Source organism: Typopeltis vanoorti, chromosome 14, assembly GCF_054136105.1.
Source record: "Typopeltis vanoorti isolate ZY-2024b chromosome 14, IOZ_Tvanoo_1.0, whole genome shotgun sequence".
Lineage (NCBI taxonomy): Eukaryota > Metazoa > Arthropoda > Arachnida > Uropygi > Thelyphonidae > Typopeltis > Typopeltis vanoorti.
The window spans coordinates 26,566,723-26,592,309 of record NC_143562.1 but is presented as its reverse complement, the minus strand read 5'-3'; the positions used below and the strand labels follow the sequence as shown (position 1 = coordinate 26,592,309).

The 25,587-nt window shown below is 34.5% G+C and overlaps 1 protein-coding gene across 1 annotated transcript in view; it reads right to left on the bottom strand.

Annotated features, from left to right (window-relative positions):
* spel1 (DNA mismatch repair protein spel1) overlaps positions 1 to 25,587 on the bottom strand; it is a 239,999-nt gene that overhangs the window by 104,648 nt on the left and 109,764 nt on the right. Inside the window, exons 12-14 of the mRNA XM_090404470.1 lie at positions 8,461 to 8,571; positions 3,186 to 3,322; positions 1,073 to 1,189 (exon numbers count right to left, since the gene is read on the bottom strand). Of these exons, the coding sequence (XP_090260596.1) occupies positions 1,073 to 1,189; positions 3,186 to 3,322; positions 8,461 to 8,571 (365 nt within the window). The remainder of the gene's footprint in view (positions 1 to 1,072; positions 1,190 to 3,185; positions 3,323 to 8,460; positions 8,572 to 25,587) is intronic.

Below are 25,587 nucleotides of genomic sequence, written 5' to 3'. Positions count from 1 at the left end.
CAGCTTTCTCTTTATGATGATGATGATCAATTGATCTTTATTCTCAAACTTTGCAACTAATTTTATGGTATCACAGCACTCCATTCTTTCAACTGCTTTCATCCTTTTATATACATAATGACCTTCTCCAGTTGTAAATCAATCCTCATCTCTGTTGATAATAATACATTCCACTATTCTCTCTCATTTAACTAACCCTATATTATATCAACGAGCAAAATTCAAGAATATTTACTTCTGCAATCTATGCAACCTTAAATACTGCTTTCCAAGTCTGATAACTTCAGTGCTAGAAAAACTCAACAATTCCATTTTACTTTCATTTAAAAAACCTTTTCTCCCACTCTTACTTTTGACAATATGCCAATCTCCACAACATCAGATTTCCCTTCTTGAACTAATTCTAACCTCAAATCTTTCTTGGAATAAACTTATCATACTACCTCCTCAGCATCCAAGAAATCAGGTTTTCTCTTTTATAATAGGCACTGTCTGAACAACTCAACCTATGCAAATCACAAATCAACACAAACGTGATGTAATGAATTTAGAATAGTATTCAATACAGAACCAAAGAATATGCTAAAAATTCTTGTCTCAATACAGAAGGCATCAACTCTCTTCTAATCTTTCATACAAAATTTCATTCCCTCTAAATTCATTACATCACATGCATCAATTAGCATAATTTCTTCACAATTTGACTCCAAATGCACAGAAAAAAAAATCTTTCTTCTTACAGAGTACAATCTACAGGTCTTCAAGCCTTGTTAACAAGTTTCTGCCTTCATCTCCTTTCCTCAACTTTTCTTTTGATTTACAGTACTTCTGTAATAGGTTGTACAAACTAATACAGAAAATGAATTTATATTAGGAGATAAGTAAATTTTCTGTTTTATATTATTATAAAATGTAGTTTATTATAAAATAAGTTAAATTCACAAAATGCAGAGATGGATCTAGCAATTAATGGAACATCATAAGCCATACATTTGGAACTACACAATATACTTAAGAAAAAGAAATTCATGATCTGATATGTTTAAAACAACAATATTACTTAAATAATTACCTGTAAAGGAGCACAAAACATGTCCCGTAGTACCAATTCATGATCACCCTTGTATGCTGCCAAGCATGTGTAAAGATGTGGTAGGTGCCTAATCACTAAGTATATCCGATAGCAATCCTGCAGGGCAAATAATAATGTGGCATATAAATTACATTACTGTTTATTGATATACTTTTAAATTTATAGATTGTCATGTACAAAAAAAAAAATAAATAAATAAAAATAAAAAAAGAAACTTTCAAAACTGATATCTTTTATTTCGTCAGCAAATTTTTACCTTTATCATATTTCAAAATTAATCTGTATAAAAAGAAAATGGGATTAAAAGGTCAAGGAGGTAAAATGCAAGAAGTCCATTTTTTGATTTAATAACTATTTCATCTCTATCAGAGAGACATTATCAGGGATGTAATTTATTACATCACTGAAAATGTAAAGCTTGTATGTTTATTAAAAAGGTTTTAATAAGCATACAAGCAAAACAAAACAGATGGAACTGATTAGACTGAAAGTCTCTCCTAAGAACTAAGAATCTCTCCTAAGACCTAAAAAGTCTGAAGAGGTGGGAGTGCCCTCTATGTGTACTGCAAGCAGCCTTGATTGTTAGACAAGAGATCTAAGAATCATATTTTCCCATTTCTTGAGTACTTTTGTCCATTTCATTTATTAAGGTTGAGTTGCTTTTTAAGGATTCGAAAATTATTTCATACTTGTATTTAGTGCAGAAGTATACTAGTTTTTTTTTTTTTTTTTTTTTTTTTTTCATTTGATTCTGTGTAGGATGTCCATGGCTTAGTTTGCTAGACCAGCCTGATCATAACTGTGGCAGAGGACACTGCTTACCTACCTTATTACAGATTGACAGATCTTCCAGTCTGACTATAATAATGTACATTGCAAGTATAAAGAACTTCATATGCACCTTGAACTAAAAGGAGAAGGATATGATCTTTTAGAGGGATGGATAAACACAGGAGATTGATGTGGAGCTTGAAAGTGGTGCAAAGGTTACAGTTCTTTAAAACTCTGGCTAATTTGTCTGAAGTATACTCCAGAAAGAGAAAATATATCTGCACCCAAATGGAGAACACCGATGATTTGTTCTCCACTTAGCTACATTCTACTTCAACTTTAACAGCCAGCAATCTAGAATTCAATTTACTGCAGAAAAAAAAAATAGTCTGGCAGTTTTTAGAAAAGAAAACTATATGTGATACTTCACAAACTTTCTAATTATTCTCTCCTCCAACAATATGGCATCATAAAACTTTAGTTAATAGAGCTATTAACCTAACTAGGCTTCCCTCAGATGAACTTTATCATATTCATCAAGCATAATTGCTCACATTTAATCTCATCTACAATTTCTAACAGAATTAAAAAATATTTGTTTCTCTCTCTATCCCACAGCCCTCTCAATACAGATTACAGTAATGCTATCACTATTCTCTATACCTGACAGAGCTCAGAAAACATAGCCAGAATTTTAAAGAACTAAAATCTCTGTGTTACTTTCAAATCCCATATCAAGCTGGCTGTCCATATACACTCCTCCAAAGACTAATCCCTTCTGTCTTGGTTCAAGGTGCATATAAAGTTCTTTTAATTTCTTAAAATTATATTACAGTTCTTAAAATTATATTACGGTCAACTGGAAGTCTGTCGATCCATCAAAAAATATAAAAATCATCCACTGCCACAATTATGTTCAAGTCCAGCAAGCTATATGTGAATACTCTGCACAAAATCAAATAAAAAAATGTATGCTTTACTGTAGTGTTTATACACACTGTAATCAATTCCACTTAATTTGTTTTGCTTACGTTCATGTCAAAAATTCTTATATTGTATCCTTAATGATGCCTCTGTAATGGAGACAAAATACTGGAGTCATTAAACAATGTTTAATTCATTCTTGGTGAACCAAAATATGAGCTTCATAAGAACTGAAGACTAAATATATGACTGTAGAAATTCAGAAATTTGACCATCCTTTATGAAAGAAAAAAAAATTACTGAAGAATGCTCATAGTATCATAAGTCAATTTGAAATACCTATACTTTATTGAAAGGATTTGCATTCATTAAAAATGTTGTTAAATTTGAAAATTACCTGTAAATTAGCCTTCATTTTCTGGAACTTCTTTGCCAACCTTTGCAGATCTGGAATTTTTAGCAAGTGGTCTTCATAGAGGGCATGACGAAGTTCAGTGCTTTGAACAAATACTTCCACAATGTTCAGCCTTTCCTCTATGTGGAAGAGAAGGGAGTATAATCGCAAGAGAATGAAAAAGACATCCTTATTATATATACAGATCTAGATAAAAACTATACATGCTTGCAAATGAATGTGTACACATATGTAACTGGACTTTAAAGTTTATATATATATACATGGCTCCAGAAATTCTCTTACTACAGGCAAGAAGACACAAAGAGTCGATGAATTTTCAGCCTCGTTCTAAATACATTCAATATATACAGGTAACCCTTGTATAATGCGGATGTTAGGTTCCATAGAATGCCGTGTTATGCAAGACTTTTAGATCACATAGAAAAAGTAGGGTTATGTTCGAAATCATTTTTTTTTATATTATTATTATTATATAAACAACAATGACAAATCCAACAAAAATATATTTTTATTTAACTCAGGTAATTCGTGTAAGTTAAGAAAACATATAAACTATGAAACAAACATATAGTATAAAATTATAAAAATTACAAATTGTAAGTAAACTTCATTGCACATAATGCATAAAGGTTTTAGGCAAAATAAAATAAAGTGCATATTTTAATCTTCATCACTGTCTTCAAAACTAACATTTCATAGATGTTCTTTATTTACGAGAGTGGTCAGATATTTTCATCACTTGGACATCATTTGTATAATTCTCATTGCATACTTTGGCTGATTTAGTTATCAAGAAGCCAGTAATAAGACCGTGCTTACCACTATGCAGCAATTTTTTATTAAGTTCATAATATGGAGCTAAACAAATATCCAATTGTCTAGTAAATTTTCCCGAGCACTCCATTGAGGGATCGTTATTCATAAAATAACTTCCTAACTTTCTTGCCAAGTCCAATCCTTCTGCTAATTTCTTTAAACTGAATTCTTTAACGGATTCATCAGAATCAGAGTCTTCGGCAGAACTTTCCCTGCCATTCGGTTCAATGTCATCTGTTAATAGTACCAGTTCTTCCTCATTTAAATCTGTTTCCCCATCACTTAATTCAGTAATTTCGTTTTCAACCATATCGCAAAACCCCTTAAATGGCCATTACTATAAAAATAAATTTTCACATAAAAGAAAGCGTTACTTTTGTATGTAATTCACCAGAAAATAATAAAGTGCCCAGCTTGAGATTAACACACTTATGATTTTTAATGCACTTTCCTGGCAGAAAACGAAGACAATTTTCAAAATTAAACACTTCATACGGTAAACAATCGAAGTACATGCGTGCTAAATTCCCCCTAATATAAATTTGCTTTTTCGTTGTATAAGTACTGCTTGAACAGGAGTTACTACAATTTGTAGACTGCGTTATATCGAAACCACGTTGTAAGTACCATGTTATATAAGGGTTACCTGTGTATATATATATATATATATTTTTTTTTTTTTTGCATAATTTACTACCCCCCCCCTCCTTAAAACATCTCAATCACTGTCAAGTTAATTGATGATGGACAGCAGCCAATGAATTCATTGGAGAAGTTTTATATCCAAAGAGCTGAAAATAAAACTTCTAGATCTGAAATTCTTAACTCAAACACTACAGCATTCTCTTTTAAAGAACTGCCAATATAATTGCAATTTTAGTTGGTGGTTATCTCTACATATGCTAATCATCTTCACTTTCTTCCCTCCTTTAACCTTCAAACTTTATTTATTTTTATATGAAAGATTGTTTTTTCATAGTAATGAAAAACTCAACCTGACATAACATAGTCCCCTCTCCCAAACAATTGTTCTGTCATCACTTTGGTAATATAACCAATGATAACTTTTAAAATTTTTTTTCTTTCTAAAGACTTATATCTGCTTTCGAGTTCCAAAAATCTTCTAATTTCTCTCACAGCAATATTATAGGATTCTTTTCACTTTATGCATGCTCTGCTACGCGCCACACTTCCAGTTTTCATTTCAGTCATGAAGTAATAAAAATGAGCCACTATTACATGTTATAGTTATGGCACTTGAAAAATCTCACACACTTGAAGCATGCAAGAAAATATATAACTTTTTCAATACCATATATGCATTTAAATTAAATTGCAGTTACAATTTCCAATAAATATTAATCAAATCAATGCATTCATTTAGTTCAATATTAAACTTACATGCATATACGAGGGCGGTCTGAAAAATTCTCGGCCTAATAATGAAAAAACAAATTTATAATTTTAAAATTATTTTTATTTTTCAACACAATCTCCCTTAAGACTAATACATTTATTCCAGCGATGCTCCATCACCATTATCCAATCGCTGCAGTGGTTGTCAGTAAGATCTGCAAAATACCCCTCTACAGCTGCAATCACCTCTTGATTTGAAGAAAAATGCCGCTGACCAGCTAGAAAAAGTTTTAGTTTTGGGAAGAGATAGAAGTCAGAGGGAGTCAAAGATGGAAAACAGGGTGCATGTTCCAACAATTCATAGTGCAGATACCTTAATTTTCCCATTGCCAAAACACTTTTGTGGGCAGGTGCACTGTCCTGATGAAAGATGATTTTTTAGTTCTGTAAACTGGGTCTTTTCTCATGAATTTTTTCATCTAGTCTGGTTATAAGATTGGAATAATATTCTCTGGTTATTGTTTTACCATTTTCAAGATAATTAATAAACAAAATGCCTTTAGCATCCCAAAACACCGATGCCATAACCTAGCCTGCTGATGGAACTGACTGTCTTCTTTGGTGCTGAACAACCAGCTTCTGTCCACTGTTTTGACTGCTGTTTCTGGTGTGCAATGGTGAATCCAAGTCTCATCCATAGTAATAAATTGATGCACAAAATCAGTTTTATTCTTGTTAAAACACTCACAAACACTGTTCAGAGATTTTCACGTGAGTTCATTTATGATCTGATGTGAGCAAGTGCGGCACCCATCTTGCTCAAAGCTTTTTCACATGCTTTCTTTTAGACTTACATATGATCCAAATGCATTTTTGAAAATTATGGACACAATTATGGGCTTTTTCATATGCAATTCTTCATGCAAAATATATCCTACACATTCTTTTGAAATGACTCAGCAATTTCATGCACTTTGACTCGCCGGTCATCCAATATCATATAGTGTACTTGATGAATGATTTCTGGTGTTGTTATACTTTTTTGGATGTCCTTCACATGGATCATCTTCAAGGCTGGTACAGCCACGTTTAAACTCGGCAGCCCATTTCTTAATTGTCAAAAATGGAGAAGAGTGCCCATAAACTTTTATGAACGTTGAATGAATTTCTTTTGGCATTAAACCTTCTTTTACAAAGAATTTTATAACTGCACGATACACAATTTTATCCATATCAAGGGATACAGACAACACTTTTGCTTCAGACAGCTGTATAAAACAAATTACTCGATAGAATGACTTGCAATTTCACATGGATGCTTATGACAGATGTACTAACTTAGAAAAAAAAACAAACTTGCAGGGTGTTGCCATCTATGGTTGAGGCTGAGAACTTTTCAGACCACCCTCGTACATATGCATGACATAAGTAACAGACAATCTATTGTTTGAAAAAATAAAGTAATTTCTTATAATATAATTTCATCACAAAATAAACTGATAATTATAAACACAAAAATTAAAATTGGCACAATCTAATTAAATACTGCAGTACATCTATATATCTTATTCTTAATTATCTTGCAAAGATAATTACAAGATAATTGTCAAACTGGATAATGTGACTGAGTGCATTCTGAAAAGTGATCTGGCTTCACTTTGAGTGCTACCTACTTTCTTGGTTTTGTGAATTTTATTATTTGTCTTCCCTGTTAAATTATTGTTCACGGTTAATTTATATAAATTAATTATTTATATTATTCATTCTATTATTCTTCATATATATATTATATACATATTATTCACCCTTCATTATGATCAATAAATAAAAGAATACACAAACAGACTTGTGACGAGCTGTGTTGTGTTAATAAATGTGAGTGCAGGTAAGGATTGAGAAAGAACAAATCTATTTTTTGTACTTTTATTTGTTTTTTTTTGCATAGAGATCAAACATGGAATTTTTGAGCAATTGCAAGCTTTCAATAAGCAGGGCAGTGGTTTCTCACTGTGTGATGAAATTCACCTCCCACCTAAAGACAATCACAAACATCCATGCCCATATCTGGATCTGAACCTGCAGCCTGTTAGCTGGAGAGTAGATAAGCTAACCACTCAGCTAACCAGAGTCCCAGAATTCAAATTTTGAATTATGCTTACCTAATAGTAATTTGTTCCAACAGCATGATCATCACTGCTACTTTGGTTTTCACCTTGTAAGAGGTAATTGTATAATCCCAGATCTAATTCAGTTTTTTTTTTTTTTTTAATTTTTATGATGACTCAACACATGAAAGGACACAGAACCTGTAACACAACAGTGCAATGTGCAGGTTTATGTAGAAAGAAATAATCTATTGATAAGTTTCTTAAAGAGTTAAGAGGTTGTATTTGGTGAGAAAAAGCAGTATTAGGAGATTCTTCTAAAGAACAGAGGTGGAGGGAATGAAGGAGGACGATGAGAAGTTTGTTCAATATCTTTGGAGCCAGACAGTGTACGAGCACAGACCAATGGCTCTAGTTCTTATATTATTAGAAGAAAGTGGAGGAATGGTAGTGGCCAATCAAAGAAGGCTTGCTCAGTGCTCTGCACATCACACAGAAATACTACACTATTTATCAATAGGTAAGTTTCAGATGCCCTCAGACCAATTTAGCTGAGGTGTGGCATTTGCTATACATAAACAACTATTAGGACACAAATGTGAGAGCTGAATGCAGGAGGAAGACTGGTGTCTCTGATTCACCTGTAGGCACAGACGTCTAGATTCTGAAGATGGTATTCTCTCTCACCCACTGCCCTTTGTGCATCATTATCATAAAATTGAAAAACTTAAAAAATGACAGAACTGAAAACTAAGTTGTTAAACACAAAAGCCAAACAATTCGACAACTAAATTATCTTTAATGAGCATTGATATAATTATTTTCTTCCATAAATATGTAATCCTTCTGCCATAATTTGTATACGAGAGGCTAAAGTGCAAAATGTAATTATTTATTAACAATTTGTAACTTTTTATGCTAAATAATGAGAAATGGGTAAAATCTAATAAGTATGGATATATTTTAATAATACTTACCTATCATATTAATATCCATTAATGGTTGTTTCACCCACTGAGCCAACAGACGCTGTCCAAGAGAAGTCTTGCACTTATTTATTAGGCCAAGCAGACTCTGGTTTTTGTTGTCTAATATTTTAAAGATAAAAATTTAACAGTTACATAACAGAAAACATTAAAAAATGCTATGTTTTTTTTATTTTATACTTTGTGAACCATCAAGGTTCACAAATATTTTAAGTCATTCTAGAGTGGTTGTTGGTTATTGTAAAGGGACCACTCCTGAAGTACTGTCAGTCTCCCCCCCCCTCCCCCTAGGCACACTTCCTGCTTTAGAAAACTTCCTATCTCAGGTCCCTAACTGTAATTTCAAATTGGGTTTCTGATATTTTAGTACATAATTTAAGCACTCTAGGAGACAATCCAATCATCATAAATCTAGATATCTTGTCCCTTAGAATGCTCCTGACTAATACCCTGCAATCAAGCCACCTATATCAGGCCCATTTGACAGCAGTGTCCCTGTCTGCCCTTACAGTATTTTCCTTGACTGGGTATCTAGGAAGATACTGGTTCATCTGCTTGTTTAAAAAATCCCAGCCACCTCTGTATGAGGCCACCTAACTTACTTCAAATGAAACTGACTATTAAATGAAATCATTCCTAAGAAATGATTCCCATGTCAGCAGAACTGAATGTAGGTCTTTTCTGACAAAAGGATATGATGCATCATCACTGGTAACTGGTAATCACAACATCATAGGAGTGTTGAGGTGAATTATAACGTACATGTTGGTAATCACCATGTCAGAATATTAATTTTATATAGTATAAACTCAGAACACAAATTTTATGCTATTTTCTACCAATCAGCAATAAACTAAGCCAATCAATGGAAATATTCCAAATTCATGACTGAACTTTCACCTCATGCAGACATCACTCTAGTTTATCCTGAAGTGTTTTGAAAAGGCCATGACTTTCTCAGAATAACCAAAATAGAGCCTTAATTTTCTGTCACTGATTAGAAACTATTAATGAAAACAATAGCATTCACCTAACAGCTGCTTTTTAAGAAACCAAACAATAATGAAATTCTGCCACATTGTACCATCATTTTACATTGTGGTTTAAGTCAATAAGAATACAATTTGGTCTGCTAAAGACCAAATTGCCAGCCCATCCTCGTTTGTTCAGTATCCAGGTAGATATCTAACAGTATGCACCGAGAAGGTGAAGATTGGACATTAGGTCAGAAGTCCCAGTCAGTTCTCCGCATACCTTAAAGGGCTACATGAAGGTCTCCTCTCAGTTATACAGCCTTGACCCTTAAGAACAGATTACTTAACAGACTAATTTGGAGGAAACTAGCGACCAGAAGTTAGTAATGGTGTAACTTTTTCATGTAGTACTATCATAATTATCCTGTACATCGCCTGAGGGTATATATCATGAATTAGATGATGATGATGAACAATAATGAATAGAACAATCACTCCAAATAACACATTTATAGTATGTGTGTCACAAAATATGATCTATGCTAAAAAAGGATGAATTTTATGGCATACTATAGCCATAAAATGATTTAACCTGCACAGTTTTCACAACAATATAACCAGTCTAATACATTCAAGTAAAGCTAGTTCAATACACAGGTTGATCTGGACTTCAAACTATCCTCTTCTTCTTTCCCAAATGCCATCAGGAATGTCAAGAACACTGTATTTCACCTGTATTTCATTGTTTTCAAATGACTATTATCCTCACTTTTGTTCTTAATTATCATTATTAGACCTGCAGGGAATAAACAGCTCATCAAGGAAGGCCATACATCACCCACATCAGCTATCCTACATTCTAATAAACTCATTCGCACTAGACACACTCACTATTTCAACAGGCAAACTATTCCACTCACTCACTTCTCTGTGAAAGAAAAATCTAGCTCTGACCACTTTCTTAATGGCACACAAACCTGACCCCCACAGATATCCCTCACTTGTCCTCTTCCCACCTTCCATATAATGAAAATTTTCATCAACCAATATCCTATAATGCCCTAACAGAAGTTTACAGACTTCTATCATATCACTCATCTTTCTTCTATCTACCAGAATCAGCAGTCCACATACTCTCAAATCACTCTTCTTGTAATCTATATTCCATAATCATGATATCATCTTTGCAATTCTTCCTTGCAGCCTCCACAGCTTCTTTACCTACTCTAAGCCCAGGAGATTAAATCTGCACAAAGTAGTCCAGGTGTGGTTGTATCAAGGCCTTGTAAAGAGGCAAAATAACTTCTATATCCTTACATGTCAATGTTCATTTCAACACTGTGATCATCCTCAGAGTTGCATTTGCAATTTTTACCATGTGACCTTTCAGCAACAAATTTCTATGTACCACCAATATCTCTAGCATTGTCAATTTCTCCAAGCATAATCTCACCAATATAATATGCCATTAGAATCTCATCATGCCAAAATGCAGAACTCTACACTTACTAACAATGAATTGACAGCCATTACTGTTTGTCCACACTTCCAGCTTATTCAAATCACCCTGTAAATGTTGTTTATCAGAAGCATCTCCCATTGCCCTGCCTATCTTTTGCATCATCAGCAAACAATTAAACATCTCCAGTCAGATCCTTCAGATTTATCATTAATGTATAAACTGAACAACAATGGTTCAAGGACTGAAGACTGAGGTACACCTCTGGTCACCTTAAATCTGGTAGATTCACACTCCACATATATCACTTTCTGATAACTGTCTATCAGCCAACAGTATATATATTCCAATCCTATATTCTCCCATTTATGCGAAAGCATATCAAGTGACATACTATCAAATACCTTAGCAGTGTCTCCCTTTATCCAACTTAACCCTAACATTATTATAAAATAAGAGTAAATTGCTCAGGCACACTCTTAATTTAGTAAACTCATGCAATGCCTTGCAAATCCCCTTGCAATGGGATTATTGTATATTCTTTCCATTGATGTGGGATCTTTCCCTGAGCCGAGACTCAAATTATATAAATATGCCAAAAGCCTAGTCAGTTCAGCTGAACATTCCTTTAACATACCTGCTGATATCCGATATGTCCCTATTGCCAAATTCTTATCCAGGTTATGCAACAGCACTGGAATCTCCTTCTCAAGCATCTCTATTTTTTCATCCAATGTAGTAATAGCCCCACAAACTAAGTTATTACATACACATTAGGTTGGATCTTAGAAAGTGAGCACTCTTTGTATGAACAATCACATCTGTTTCTGACACAAAGGTATTGTCTGTATTCAATAAAGTTATTCTTTTACATTCATTCTTTCACTTGCAGCATAGCAATAAAATTTTTAATTTCATTTTCAATTCAGAGAAACATTTCTTAACATGATGTTCATGTTATCGTTTGGAGCTGCCATATTTGAAATATCCTGTGAACACTGAATAATAAATGTTTAAAGCTTTTTTTGTATCTTCTTTGAAACAATATTTCCAATCCATATAGAAGAACCAATTTAATACATGAATTAGAGTATTTTCATAACTATGTGAATATTTTTCATTCCCCACCTACCTTTTTTTTTTTTTTTTTTGTGTTACACTCAATGGGCCTGTCAGTGCCATGGAACTTAGTTTCTTAGAAACTTAATATTGCTTATTATAGGGTGGTTAATGATATCTGCATCATCTGCTATGGATGTAATTTGTGTGTGTGTTCTTATGGCCAGCTGTTTTATGGGATGAAAAAACCATTTCTGGGAAGAAAAACCCTGCCGCCGCCACCACCACCATGTCAGATCAACTAACTCACTGTCAGCTGAAAAGCCCCAATTAGGGTATTTATATCCTAGACAGGATTCGAACCCAGGTCTTTTCAACCCAAGAGCTTTGCCTATACCAACTAAGCTATGGAGGCTCTTTGTTTGTCATCCTATATATCTGTGTTTACGAGGGTGGTCTGAAAGTTCTCGGCCTCGACTATAGATGGCAACACTATTGGCAAGATGTGTTTTTCTTAAGTTGGTACATTTGTCATAAGTATACATGTGAAATTGCAAGTCTATCAAGTAGTTTGTTTTATACAGCTGTCTGAAACAAAAGTGTTGCCTGTATCTCTTTGAAATGGATAAAATTGAGTTTCATGCAGTTATAAAATTCTTTGTAAAAGAAGGTTTAACGGCAAAAGAAATTCATTCGAAGTTCATAAAAGTTTACGGGCACTCTTCTCCTTTGTTTTTGACAATTAAGAAATGGGCTGTCGAGTTTAAATGTGGCCATACCAGCCTTGAAGATGATCCACGTGAAGGACATCCAAAAAGTGTAACAACACCAGAAATCATACATCAAGTGCACGATATGATATTGGTTGACCGGTGAGTCAAAGTGGATGAAATTGCTGAGACTACAGGCATTTCAAAAGAACGTGTAGGATATATTTTGCATGAAGAATTACATATGAAAAAGCTTTGCGCAAGATGAGTGCTGCGCTTGCTCACAGCAGATCAAAAATGCACTCGCATGAAAATCTTTGAACAGTGCTTGGACTGTTTTAACAAGAATAAAACTAATTTTGTGCGTCGATTTTTTCCTATCAATGAGACTTGGATTCACCATTACACATCAGAATCCAAACAGCAGTCGAAACAGTGGACAGAAGCTGGTTGTTCAACACCGAAGAAGAAAAAGTCGGTTCCATCAGCAGGAAAGGTCATGGCATCGATATATTGGGATGCTAAAGGCATTTTGTTTATTAATTATCTTGAAAAGGGTAAAACAATAACTGGGGAATATTATTCCAATCTTTTATCCAGACCAGACAAAGACAGAAAAATTAATGAGAAAAGAACTGGTTTGCAGAAGAAAAAAATCATCTTTCATTAGGACAATGCACCTGCTCACAAAAGTGTTTTGGCAATGGGAAAATTAAGAGATCTGCACTATGAATTGTTGAAACATCAACCCTATTTCCCAGATTTGGATCCCTCTGACTTCTATCTCTTCCCAAAACTAAACCTCTTCCTCACTGGTCAGCGTTTTTCTTCGAATCAAGAGGGTGATTGCCGCTGTAGAGGGGTATTTTGCAGATCTTACTGAGAACTACTACAGGGACAGGATAATGGCACTGCAGCATTGATGGAATAAATGTATTATTAAAATAAAAATAATTTTGAAATTATAAATTCATTTTTTCATTGTTAGGCTGAGAACTTTTCAGACCATCCTTGTATGTATACATATGCATGTGTGTAAATATTTTTTTTTTTAATGTGAAGGCTATCCATCAAAGGTAGTAAATAAACCTACATAATCTGAAAAACTGTGTTGAAGAGACCAAATATAATACTTTTCAAGTAACTTAAGGCCTCAGGTAAGTGCAGAGTGAAGGGGATCTCACAGGAGACACCAAAAATCTAACCTCTAAACAGTTTCACAAAAATCTGTATTGCAGTGGTATTTGAACTCACAACTTGTCCTTTGGCAAACAGAAATTATATCCACTTGTCCAAGACCCAGGTTAGGAGGTTATCAAATATGCTATACTTGCATTTTGAATTCTTATATCAATATGTCTAGCTGATGCTCCATTGCCAATAAAATACTACTCAAATATGTAAAATATAAAATAATTTTAATTCCTTCAATAATAACCTCTTCTTTCAAGAGCTTATTTATTTATTTTCTATAGCATACTTTATATTGAAGTGCAATTAACACCCATTCTCTATGAATAAAACAAAGGCTTTGTCATATCTACAAGTAGTAAAATAAATGCAAATTAAATTCAGATTGATCAAGTATTCTGCTTAAGGTATAATGTGAGATTCACACTCATGAAAGATAGTCAAATAGCAAAAAATATTTGCTAATAACACAAAACAGGTATACGCTCTTCCAATTATTACAATTTCTTGTATCACCTTTTTGCATGCATATTTACTATCATCATCAAATTCCTGATATATACCCTCAAGGGGTGTACAGGATATGATAGTACTACATGAAAAATTTACATCATTACTAACTTCCTATCTACAATTTTCCTCCAAATCAGTCTGTTACCTGTCAAGACTCCAACATTATCAGATCTTATATTTCTATCCAATTTTAATAAAATTTCTATTTTAAAATTTCCAAAATTAAAATAGAAATCTTCTAAGGCACTTTTTGCTGTATCAATCCACCTGTCTTAGTCTTCCTATGGGTCTATTTCCTGAAAACCTGGCAGAGAACACTCGTTTAGCTAATCTTTCCTCTCCCATTCTGTTTACGTGACCATACCAACTCTGCCAATGCATTCCTGGATGCAAGCTTTCATAATATCATCGTTTTTAATATGATATTTCCATTGATGCCATCTGTTCATGCCCATGATCTTTCTCAGGACTCTCATATCTGCAGTCTCTAGTCTTTGGTCAAGTGTTTTACTTCTGACCCAGCTCTCAGATCCATAATTACAATTGGTTTGAACACTGTCTTGTATACAATTAATTTAGTGTTTTAGCTAATTTCTCTCTTATTCCAATGAATTTATTCAGTTGAATTCCTACCATACCAGCTTTGTTGATTCTGTTGTCTATTTCCTATTTAATTTACCATCTTCAGTAAAAATCGTGCCTCACAAACTGAAATGTTTTACTTGTTCTATAGGTTCTAAATTCACAATGCAGTTCATACTTTCAATGTTTCTGCCTATTTTCATTGTCTTTGTCTTTTTGATGCTGACCTTCATACCATATCTATTACAACAGTTATTCAATTTAATCAGAGAATCTTGTAGACTTGTAGCAGATTTATTTAGAAGTATAACATAATCCACCTGAGATTAACATTTGCAATTTTGATATCAGGTTTAATACCACTTTCCTTCATAATGTGATCCATATAGATAATGAATAACAGAGGGAATAATGTATTCCTTCTATGACACCAGTTTTAACATTAAACCACCTTCCTGTACTTCATTCAATTCTAATTGCTGACTCACAACTAAGTATTGCTTGATATAATGCCCTGCTGACAATATATAACTGTAGCGTTTTGAATAGCTTCTCTCTTGGCACCTTGTCATATGCCTTTTCCAGATCTACAAAACTTAAATACAGATCTTTGTTATATTCTCATGATTTCTCAACTATCTGTCGTAAAGTGAATATCTGACAGCCTCTATTTGGCCTGAATCCAGGTTGTTCTTCACGAACCTTCTCTTCCACAATTCTTCTCAACCGTTTCTCAAGTATACTTGCATAGATCTTGCCAGGAACACTAAGTAATGAAATACCTCTGTAATTCTCACATTCAGTTTTATTTCCCTTTTTATATATGGGTACTTGACAGCTCTACTACAATCATCTGGAATTTGTCCCTCTGTCCAGGTTTTCTGAACTGTGCAGTGCAGCCACTGCAAGATTTTTATACCTCCATACTTGAGCATTTCTGGCTTTTGAATATCATCTACTCCTCCTGCCTTTCGATATTTCACGCTTTTGATGGCTTTTTCCACTTCAAATATGGATATGTATTCCTGACTGGTCAGGAATGCCTGGTCAGTGTTTTTTTACCACCGTGCTGTCATCACTGCTTGTTTCATTTAGCAATTTTTCGAAGTAATTACTCCATACTTCAATGATATCTTTTTCTCCTGGTTTCATGTTACCTTTATCATCTCTAACTCCTTTTACAGCACTCTTTCCTCCATTCTTAAGCTTCTTCAAAGAAGCTTAAGAATGGAGAATATCTTGCCACCTCTTCGATATTTATTTTCTATGTTCTTACCAAAGTCTTCCCATGGCCTTTGTTTAGCTAGTTTTACACAGTGTTTAACTTTCTTACAATTGTCTCTGTATTCTCTAAAAGCACAAGATGACTTATTTGCCAGGAACTTTTGATATGTTTTCTTCTTTTACTTCACTGCCTCTTTAACTTCCTGTGTCCATCATGGAGTTCTGATTTTTCTATCCTTGCAGACAACCTCATCACATGCCTCTCTGGATGAATCAATCAGTGTTTTCTTCAGGGCTTGCCACTGAATCTCCAAGGTTTGGTCCCTGTTCTCAAACTCTTTCATTTTTTCTTGAATAATATTTGTATATTTTAGTCTACAGCTCACTTCTGAGAGCTGCTCAACTTTTATTTGCTTTAAAACTTTCTTACACGATATTCTTTTCAATATGAAATTCAATTTTATCCTGCTCAAGACTAAATAGTGATCACTTCCAATTTCAAATCCTCTATACACTCTGGTGTCCTGCACAAGGGAGAAAACATCACTATCCACAATAACATAGTCAATGATAATTTTCTTATTCCTTGCTTCTTCTTTCCATGTGAATTGTGCACATTTTTATGTTGGAACATGGTGTTAGTAATAACCAGTCCATGTCCTGAGCAGAAATCCAACAGATATTTGCATTATTATTAGCTTTGCTCTTTACTCCAAATTTTCCCAAAATATTTTTGTATGTCTCACAATCATTTCCTACTCTGCTATTTAGATCCCCAACAAGGGCCAACTTTTCTTTTTTCACTGTGTCAGCTGCTTTCTCTAAAGCCTCAAAAAATTCCTCCACTTCTATCTTAGTAGAACCTTCTGGAACCATAGACACAAATAAGTCTCATTGTCCAGGTCCCCCATTCTCATATTTGTCCACATCACTCTACTTGAGACTGCCTGCCATTCAAGAATATTAGCCTTGTATTTAGTGTTGAATACTATGGCTACTCCTTTTCCTTGATTGTCATTGTGTGAATATAACATTTTGTGTTTATTGCTCAGAAAGATCTCACCAGTTTTGTCTTTTTTGTTTCAGTCACCCCTATTATGTCAATCTGGTACTTATCCAATTCCTCAGCCAGCTCCATTTCTTTGCAATTCAGGCTTCTTATGCTGATAGTACTAATCTTGAACTCTGGTGATGTTAAGTTGGGGTGGGTTTTAGGATTTGTTCCAGTAGCTGACTTTTCGCTGTTTGATCTGGTTCCCTGTCGAACACAACAGGGGGTCTTGTTTAACTAGGCAACGCCCCAGCCGGCATGAAATTCTGTCATGTTGTACCATCATTTGATATTTTGGTTTAAGCCAATAAGAATACAATTTGGTCTGCTAAATCCCAAATTGCTAGCCCATCCTCATTCATTCAGTATCCAGGTAGATACCTAACAGGGTGCACCACGAAAAGGTGATGATTTCACATTAGGTCAGAAGCCCTGGTCAGTTCTCCACATTCCTTCAAAGGCTATGTGGAGGTCTCCTCTCAGTTATATAGCTTTGATCCTTAAGCACCCTGCGTATTTACTATTATCTCTAAATTCTATTCACCTGGGAAACTTTCTTTTTTTTTTTTTTTTTTTCATAATGTGTTTTATCCACTTGGGATAGGGAATGAAAGACATCTGTAACATTTGTGTCAGTAAATATTCTCCAGTGATGTCATTATATCCTGCCACTTTCCAATTTTTCATTTCTTTAACAGACTTTTTTTTTTTTTACTACAATTCAGATTGTGAATCAATGTTAATTTTTATTTCATCTGCTCCTCATTTTTTCCACCCACTTTTTTGTATTATTATACTATAAGTGAAATATATTATCTTCACCTCTCCAGTTGTTCTTCTTTTGAAATTAGAATTCTTTCATTTAAATCCTTCGCTAGGACGTTCCTTCTGCACTGCTTCTTCAGATCTTATGAGTCTCTATGTATCTGTTATTAATTTATTAATTATCTACAGCTTACTGATCTAGTTCTTCAAACAATTGACATTTAGAATTTCATTCACTTTTTTTTTTTTTTTTTTTGCAAGATATAAAACAGGATGGAAATTAAAAAGTTTATCAGTACTGCAATGAAGAATAGTTTGGAGATGGGAATTTTTATGGTCACAGAAATTGATGTTCTAAAAACTTTGATTTCTGAAGTGCAAAATTTCTTGAATTAGAAAGTGCAATGTATTTTCAGCAAAACTAAGGATTGGATATAAAAATTTCTACAGTTGAGTTTCATGTTGCTCCCAATTTAAAACAATAACAAAAAAATGGCCTGTTTAGCTCTGCATAAGTGATTTGCAGCCATAGCACTAGGTTGCCTTAAGAAAGGCAATTCTCAGTTTGAATCTAGTCACTGACCAGAAGAACTTTTTTTTAACCCTTTCTTTGACCAGTTCCTGAGTTACATGATCTCCGGGGAAGAGGAAGCAGGTTTGTTCTCCTGGAAGCTTTGGTTTTTCATCCCATAAACTCAAAAAAATTGACCACAGAACCCATACTATTTTAGACAAATAACATACTGTGTTAGGGTTAGGTGCCATGAGATGGCAACACTTGCCTCCCTCTCTTTGCTGGATGCTGTTTATAATTAGTAAATGTTTTGGGCCAGCTATCTCTGACTTGGCTACTGGTGGAGATTGAACTGTCCCTCAATCTCCAATAATTAGATAGGACTAAAACAGTCTAACTTACTCCTTATAGGGAATAAAAAAAGGTGTTAGTAGATTTTATTTTATTTATTTTTATATAAAAAATAACAAAGCATATTGGATGATGGAGATACACCCTTTAACCAAAGGCTAATTTAGATGAATAACATAAAAAATCATTAATTTATATTAAAAGACATACCTGGATGAACAAACATCTGTACAAAGAGCCATCAATATATAGCATACCAAACCAAGACTGTGGCTTAGGTATGTCAATGACGACATCATCATTTAACCTGGCTCCGAAGACAACCTCCACAATTGTATGGAATTCCTCAACAGTTTAAACCAGAAAATCCAATTTACATTAGAAGAAGAAAAAGACAGATCCCATCTCGGTAGAAAATTATGACAATCTTTCATTTGAAGTCTATGTAAAAAAAAGCTCAACAGTGGATGATATCTACATGTCATATTACACCACCACCTGGTGCAAAAACAAGGCATCATCAAAGATAAGGTCATTACAATATTCAGTGGTGATGATAAAGAGAAAAATAATATATATATGAAGGACATTCTCCTGAAAACTTTGGGAGATTGCAGACAATGGCTAAGAAGATGTGTATTTTTAACAAATAATTCTTTTAGTTACTTCTGAGAATGAGAATTATTTTCTAAATTACAAACTCTTGGAGATGACGATAAAAAATATATTATATTGTAGCATTTAGACTGTACTATAAACTGTACAGGTAGTTCCCGCCTTTACAAATTAATTGGTTCCTGGCGACCATTCGTAAATTGGGAGTTCATTTGCCTTAGAAATAATGCTATAAGCGAGAGTTAGCAAGAAGGAATATATAAAATATAAAATAAATATTAAATGATAAGAAAACACTTTACTGGCCAAAGATTTACATATTTAAAAAATAACATTTAATAAATTAAGAAAAATTTTAAATTAAAAAAAGATGCGTTGAAAAAAAAAATTAGCTCATTTCTATATCAAAGGGTGAATCGGCAGGTGTCAAGGTAGTAGGAGATATACCAGGAAGCTTCGGTGCATTTTTTTTCTTTTCAAAGAAGGCCTCAAGTGTCATCTGCTTCGTTGACTTTTGCTTATTTTCATTCAAAATAGCTCGACAGAAAGCAGAAGCATTATTCATTTCACGGGAAAATTAACTAAATTGTTCAAAGTCTGAATCTTTTGAGTCAAAGATTGCTTGAGCTTTTTCAAGAAGTTTAAATGTAGGCCTTTTAAAGTTAAAAACCGAGTTGGAGCTTCAAGTTCAAGGAGATCATTGGGTGAGAGTTCCATAGTGTGAGATTGTAGCAGCTCATTAACATCACCTTCCGAAACTTCCATTTGCAACTGGTTAGCAATACCTAAGATCGCTTTTTTCAGCATTGTAAAAATGGCTAATGGTTTAGTACAAATCATTGCTTAGGTAACAGACATGTTTAATCATTGAGTTTGGTCACTTATTCAAGCAGTTAACAATTTTTCCATATTTTTCCATTATACTGCCTGTTTCTTTATTATGCAAACATGTAGACTGCATAGATTGTGCATTTTTTACTTCTTTCAAATATTTTTCTTTATCCTTTAAAATGGTGCAAACTATAGAAGCAGCAAGAGAAAATTTCTCTGAAAGAGTTCTAATAGTGCTACCCACTTGATGGCTGGTAACAATTTCACATTTCTGCTCTAACATAAATGCTTTTCTTTGTTTCTTTTGCTCATTTTCTGGTTTCGCACTTTTGCTTCTTTTTGACATTGTTGGAAAAGTGAAAGGGTTATAGTTAAAAAGAAACAAAATAAAAAATCAGGTGTAATTGAAGAAAACTATGAATAACACACTCATGTTGCCAAGGCTCATGAGTGCAACAATTTCTTGAATCAGCTGTTTCAGCAAATGGCAATGAGAAGAGCCTTCGTATAACAAAATCCCTAATTAATTTACTAGAAAACTTTTTGTAGACTATAAATGAATAAAATGAGCAATATAAAACAAATAACCTATGTATCATTTCTCACTAAAATAGTAGCTTTAATGTTGACTGACTGTTTTAAAAACTCAATATATGTCTAGAAAAAATCTTGGAAGATAGTAAAACATGTAAAAACTCCAGTTAAGAATGAGTATATATGTAACTACAAGACAGGTGATTATGGTACACTTAGGAGGCAGCTTGAAGCAGTACCATGGCATAAAGATCTGCAAGGGAAAGATGTTCCAGTGCATGGGGGATATTCAAGGGGTATCTGGAGGAAGCAATATCACACTGTATACCTAAGGTAAGGAGTTATGGATGAATAGTATAATTAAGAAAGAGCCGCAAACAAAGAAAGTGTTGTGGAGGGTATATAAGGAGAAAGGTGACCAGCTAACTCATGAACAGTACAAAAAGTGACCAGCATGGTAAGGAAGACAAAATATGAGAACCACTTAGGCAAACATGGAAAGGAAATTCCAAAGAGTTTTTTCATTATGTGGCAAGTAGGAGGAAAATTAATGACTATGCAAGGATAACTTTAATGAGTGCAGATGGTAGAGAGGTAATGGAGGCAGACAAAATTGTTGAACTAATGAGTGATCATTCTGCAAGGGTATATCATCCAAGTGAAGATATTGTTATGACAGAGGTGAAAGGATCTGATGTGATGTTGAAAGTTTTTCAACTTGATTATACTATTCTTTATTTAATTCTTTAATATACGAGTTGCCGAGTCATGAAGTTACTTCAAGCTCAAACGTTTTTGCTTTCACTTGGATAAAGTATTAAACCAACAATATAATTTCTTGGCATCTTTAATTTATAGTACAGTGGTGCCTTGGTTAACAACAGCCTCAGATAATGACGTACTTGGTTAATGACGAGTGGCTGTAAGAAAAAAAATCTCTTGGTTAACGACTCTTGATTATGTGAACCTCTATCCGATCTAAAAAACCGGAATTTTCCGATCGCACTCAGCCACGCGCAGGAAGACATGTCAAATAGAGAACAGCCACGCAGCATAGCTGCGAAGCTCAGATATGTTTGACCCATCATAGCCAGCTGTTTACATTTTCCGTTTATTGTTTCTTTTCTTGTAGTGTGCTGTGCTTTATTTTAAAATTTGTGGTTATAAATGCGTTTTATGATGAAAATGAGTATTTAGGCATTTATATTTTATGTGTTGGTTCATATAGACAATAAATCGGCGGGTGCATGTCACTATTCGTTCGCCATCAATAGGCAAAATCAAATTTCATCTGTAAAATAATCGTTGTATCTATAAGCTGCTAATCAGTGCATGTTACGGTAAGTGCTGTATCTAATATCATCACCTTACAAGAAAAATGCACTAAGTCAAAAATTGCAGGTTTCGAATTTAACTGTTAACTTTTATTTCACAAAGTTTTTTTTTTTGAACTTTTACTTTTATTTTCAGGTGAGGATATGTTCTTTGTATCCCTTGTCTTAGTGTTGTACAATTTGTAATAATACCGTATTTTGCGTATCTTTTTTTTTATAGAGTGAATTTGTTTTACTGTGTGACAAAATGGGTCCCAAAAAGAAAGCTAGTGAGGGGGAAAAAAACAGAAAAATTTTCTCTATTGAACAGAAGAAAGAAATAATAGCAAAACATCATGAAGGTGTGAAAGTTATGCAGATAGCTCGAATATATGAAACCAGTCATTCTATAATATCAACCATTTTGGCTAAGAAAGAAGAGCTTATGGTAGCTAAGGGAACTTCAAATTGAATGTCAGACAGCTTCTTTTTTGAGCAAATGGAAAATCTATCACTAATTTGGATCAAAGAAAGAGAAATGGCAGGTGATACTACATCTCAAAATGCAATCTGTCAGAAAGCTAAACAGATTTATCAAGATTTGAAAAAGAAGACTTCGGGATCAAGTTCTGAGATAGATGATGATGATGATTTCAAAGGTAGCAGAGGTTGGTTTGACAACGTTAAAAAAAGAACAGGAATTTATAGTGTGGGCAGACATGGAGAGGCAGCTAGTGCTGACAAAGCAGCAGCAGATAAATTTGTCAATAGCTTTACAAGAATTATAGAAGAAGGAGGATGTCTACCTCAACAAGTCTTCAATTGTAATGAGACTGGGTTATTTTGGAAGAAAATGCCCAACAGGACATTTATCACAAAAGAAGAAAAAACACTTCATGAGCATAAACCAATGAATGATAGGTTAACATTGCTTTTAGCAGCAAATGCAAGTGGAGACTGCAAGGTAAAACCAATGTTAATCTACCATTCAGAGAATCCCCGAGCATTCAAAAAGTTCAATGTCTCTAAATCCAATCTCGGTGTTTTGTGGAAGTCTACCAGCAAAGCCTGGGTCACAAGAATAGACTTTAGAGACTGGATTCGCGAAGTGTTTGGACAACTGTCAAAGCCTATCTTGAGCAAAACAATCTGCCTCTAAAAGCCATTTTAATCTTGGATAACACACCTAGCCATCCAATGGGCATACAAGAAAAGCTACCAGAGGAATTAGATTTTATCAAGGTGATTTTTCTTCCTCCCAAGACTACATCTCTGATTCAACCTATGGATCAGCTGATAATTGCAAATTTTAAAAAACTTTACACAAGGGCACGTTTTACCAGGTGCTTTGAAATGTGTGAGGCTACCAACATAACCCTAAGAAAATTTTGGAAGGAAGAATTCAACATTGTCATAGCAATTAGGCTAATTGTAAAAGCTTGGCAAGAAGTAATAATGAAATGTCTCAAAGCAGCACGGAGGAAACTGTGTCCTTCCTTTGGTAATGAAGAAACTTCAGATGAAGGACACAAATTGGTAAAGGATATTGTGGAAACTACTCATGATCTTAACTTGAAAGTAGAGGAAGATGTTGAAGAATTATTGGAGATGCATGACTGAGAACTGACTACCGACGAGCTAAAAGAACTTGAAAAGTTCTTTTAGCTCATCGGTAGTCTCTTTTCACAACGAATTCACAACGTATACTGAAATATTAATTAAAATAAACTTTAATAAATACTTCCTATATTTTGGCAACGTCATGTTGCCATCTTCATGGGAACATATAATAATGACACGTGCACGCAGGCACTACATAAAGCAAATGAGGCAGAAGAGAGAAAACTACTGTAGTTCCTAAAGTCCTGATGGTGCCTCCTAGGGCTATATTAAGTATTCTTGGCGGTTGGGCTGATGTTCTAATCATGTAAGTCTCCCAAATTTGGGGCAGTCCCATGCACCCAAATTTGTTGAGGTTTGGAAAGTTTTTCAGTGCTGAGGCTGAGTCTATGAATAGTCTTTCATACTTAAACTTGCTGCGGTGTATTATTGTGGCTTTCTTACAACGTATTGTGGTGGGTATCCAGAGCATGTTCTGCAAGCCCAGAGTGGCTGTATTGGTGAAGCCGGATGTAGTCTTTGTGTTCAGAAATTCAGATATTTGCTGTCCTGCCTGTTTGGCCAAAGTAGGACAGTTTACAGCTGCAAGGGACCTGGTATACCCCAGGTAGGTCTAGGGGAAAATGGTTGGTCTTTTGTGAAGCAGATAAGGGATGCCAATTTTTATATGGTTTGTAAAAGGAGGTCAGGTCATATTTTTTTAGGATTTTGGTTATTTTTTCAGAGGTGCTTCAGATGTAGGGAATGGGTGATGGATTTAGAGTAATCTTTATTGTGAAGGGGGGGGGTTACTGGTTTTAATATTTTTTGGGGGGTTGTAGCCATTGGCTAAGAAAGTGTTAAGGATGTGATTTAGTTCAGTGGTTAGGGCGTTGTCCTTCGAACAGATTAGTTTTGCCCTGTTATATAGTGTTTTAATAACCCCATACTATTGTGTGTGTGTGGGGGGGGGGAATTGGTGGTGAATGTATCTCTGCCTATATGGGTGGGTTTTCTATAAACTGAGAAAACCAAGGTTCCATCAGGCTGGTGAGTAATTAGTGTGTCTAGGAATGGGAGGCTGTTGTTTGCCTCTTTTTCCAAAGTGAACCTGATTCTGGGGTGTTGGTTGTTTAAGTATGTTAAGAAGGAGAAGTGTGTGTGAGCCATGTGGCCAAATAGCAAACACATCAGCGAAGCCATATAGTAGGTTTTTGTGGGGCAGAGTTTAAGGCTTTCTCTTCAAAAGTCTCCATAAAGAAATTGGCCAAGGGTGGGGAGAGTGGTGAACTCATGGCTGTCCCCTCTATCTGTTTGTAGAATTTTCCTTGACAAAAAAATAGGCTGAGTTCATTGTGAACTGAAATAGGGCGGAGATATCGGGAGGAAATTTGGCTTGGATGAGCTCTAAGGTTTCCTTGAGTGGGACATTTGTGAATAGGGAGGAGACGTCAAAACTGACCATTATGTCAGTATGTTGGAGTGAGAGGTTTTCAATACTAGCTTTGAAGTGGGCAGAGTTTTTTTATGTGTGATGGTGTGTTGCCAGTATAGTGTGTGAGCACTTTAGCTAAATACTTGGCTAATTTGTAAGTGGGGAAATCAATGCCATCCACTACGGGACGTAATGGCACATTTTCTTTATGTATTTTTGGAATTCGATAAATTCAGGGGGTCTAGAGTTAAAAGGTTTTAGTTTGTTGGTGATTTCCACAGGCCAAGAAGTGACTTTCTTTAGGAGCCTATGGAGTGTTCTAATTTGTGTATTAGTGGGATTATATTCAATAGACCCGGGGCAGAGCTGACTACTACCGGGTGCGTCCCCAGGTGGCG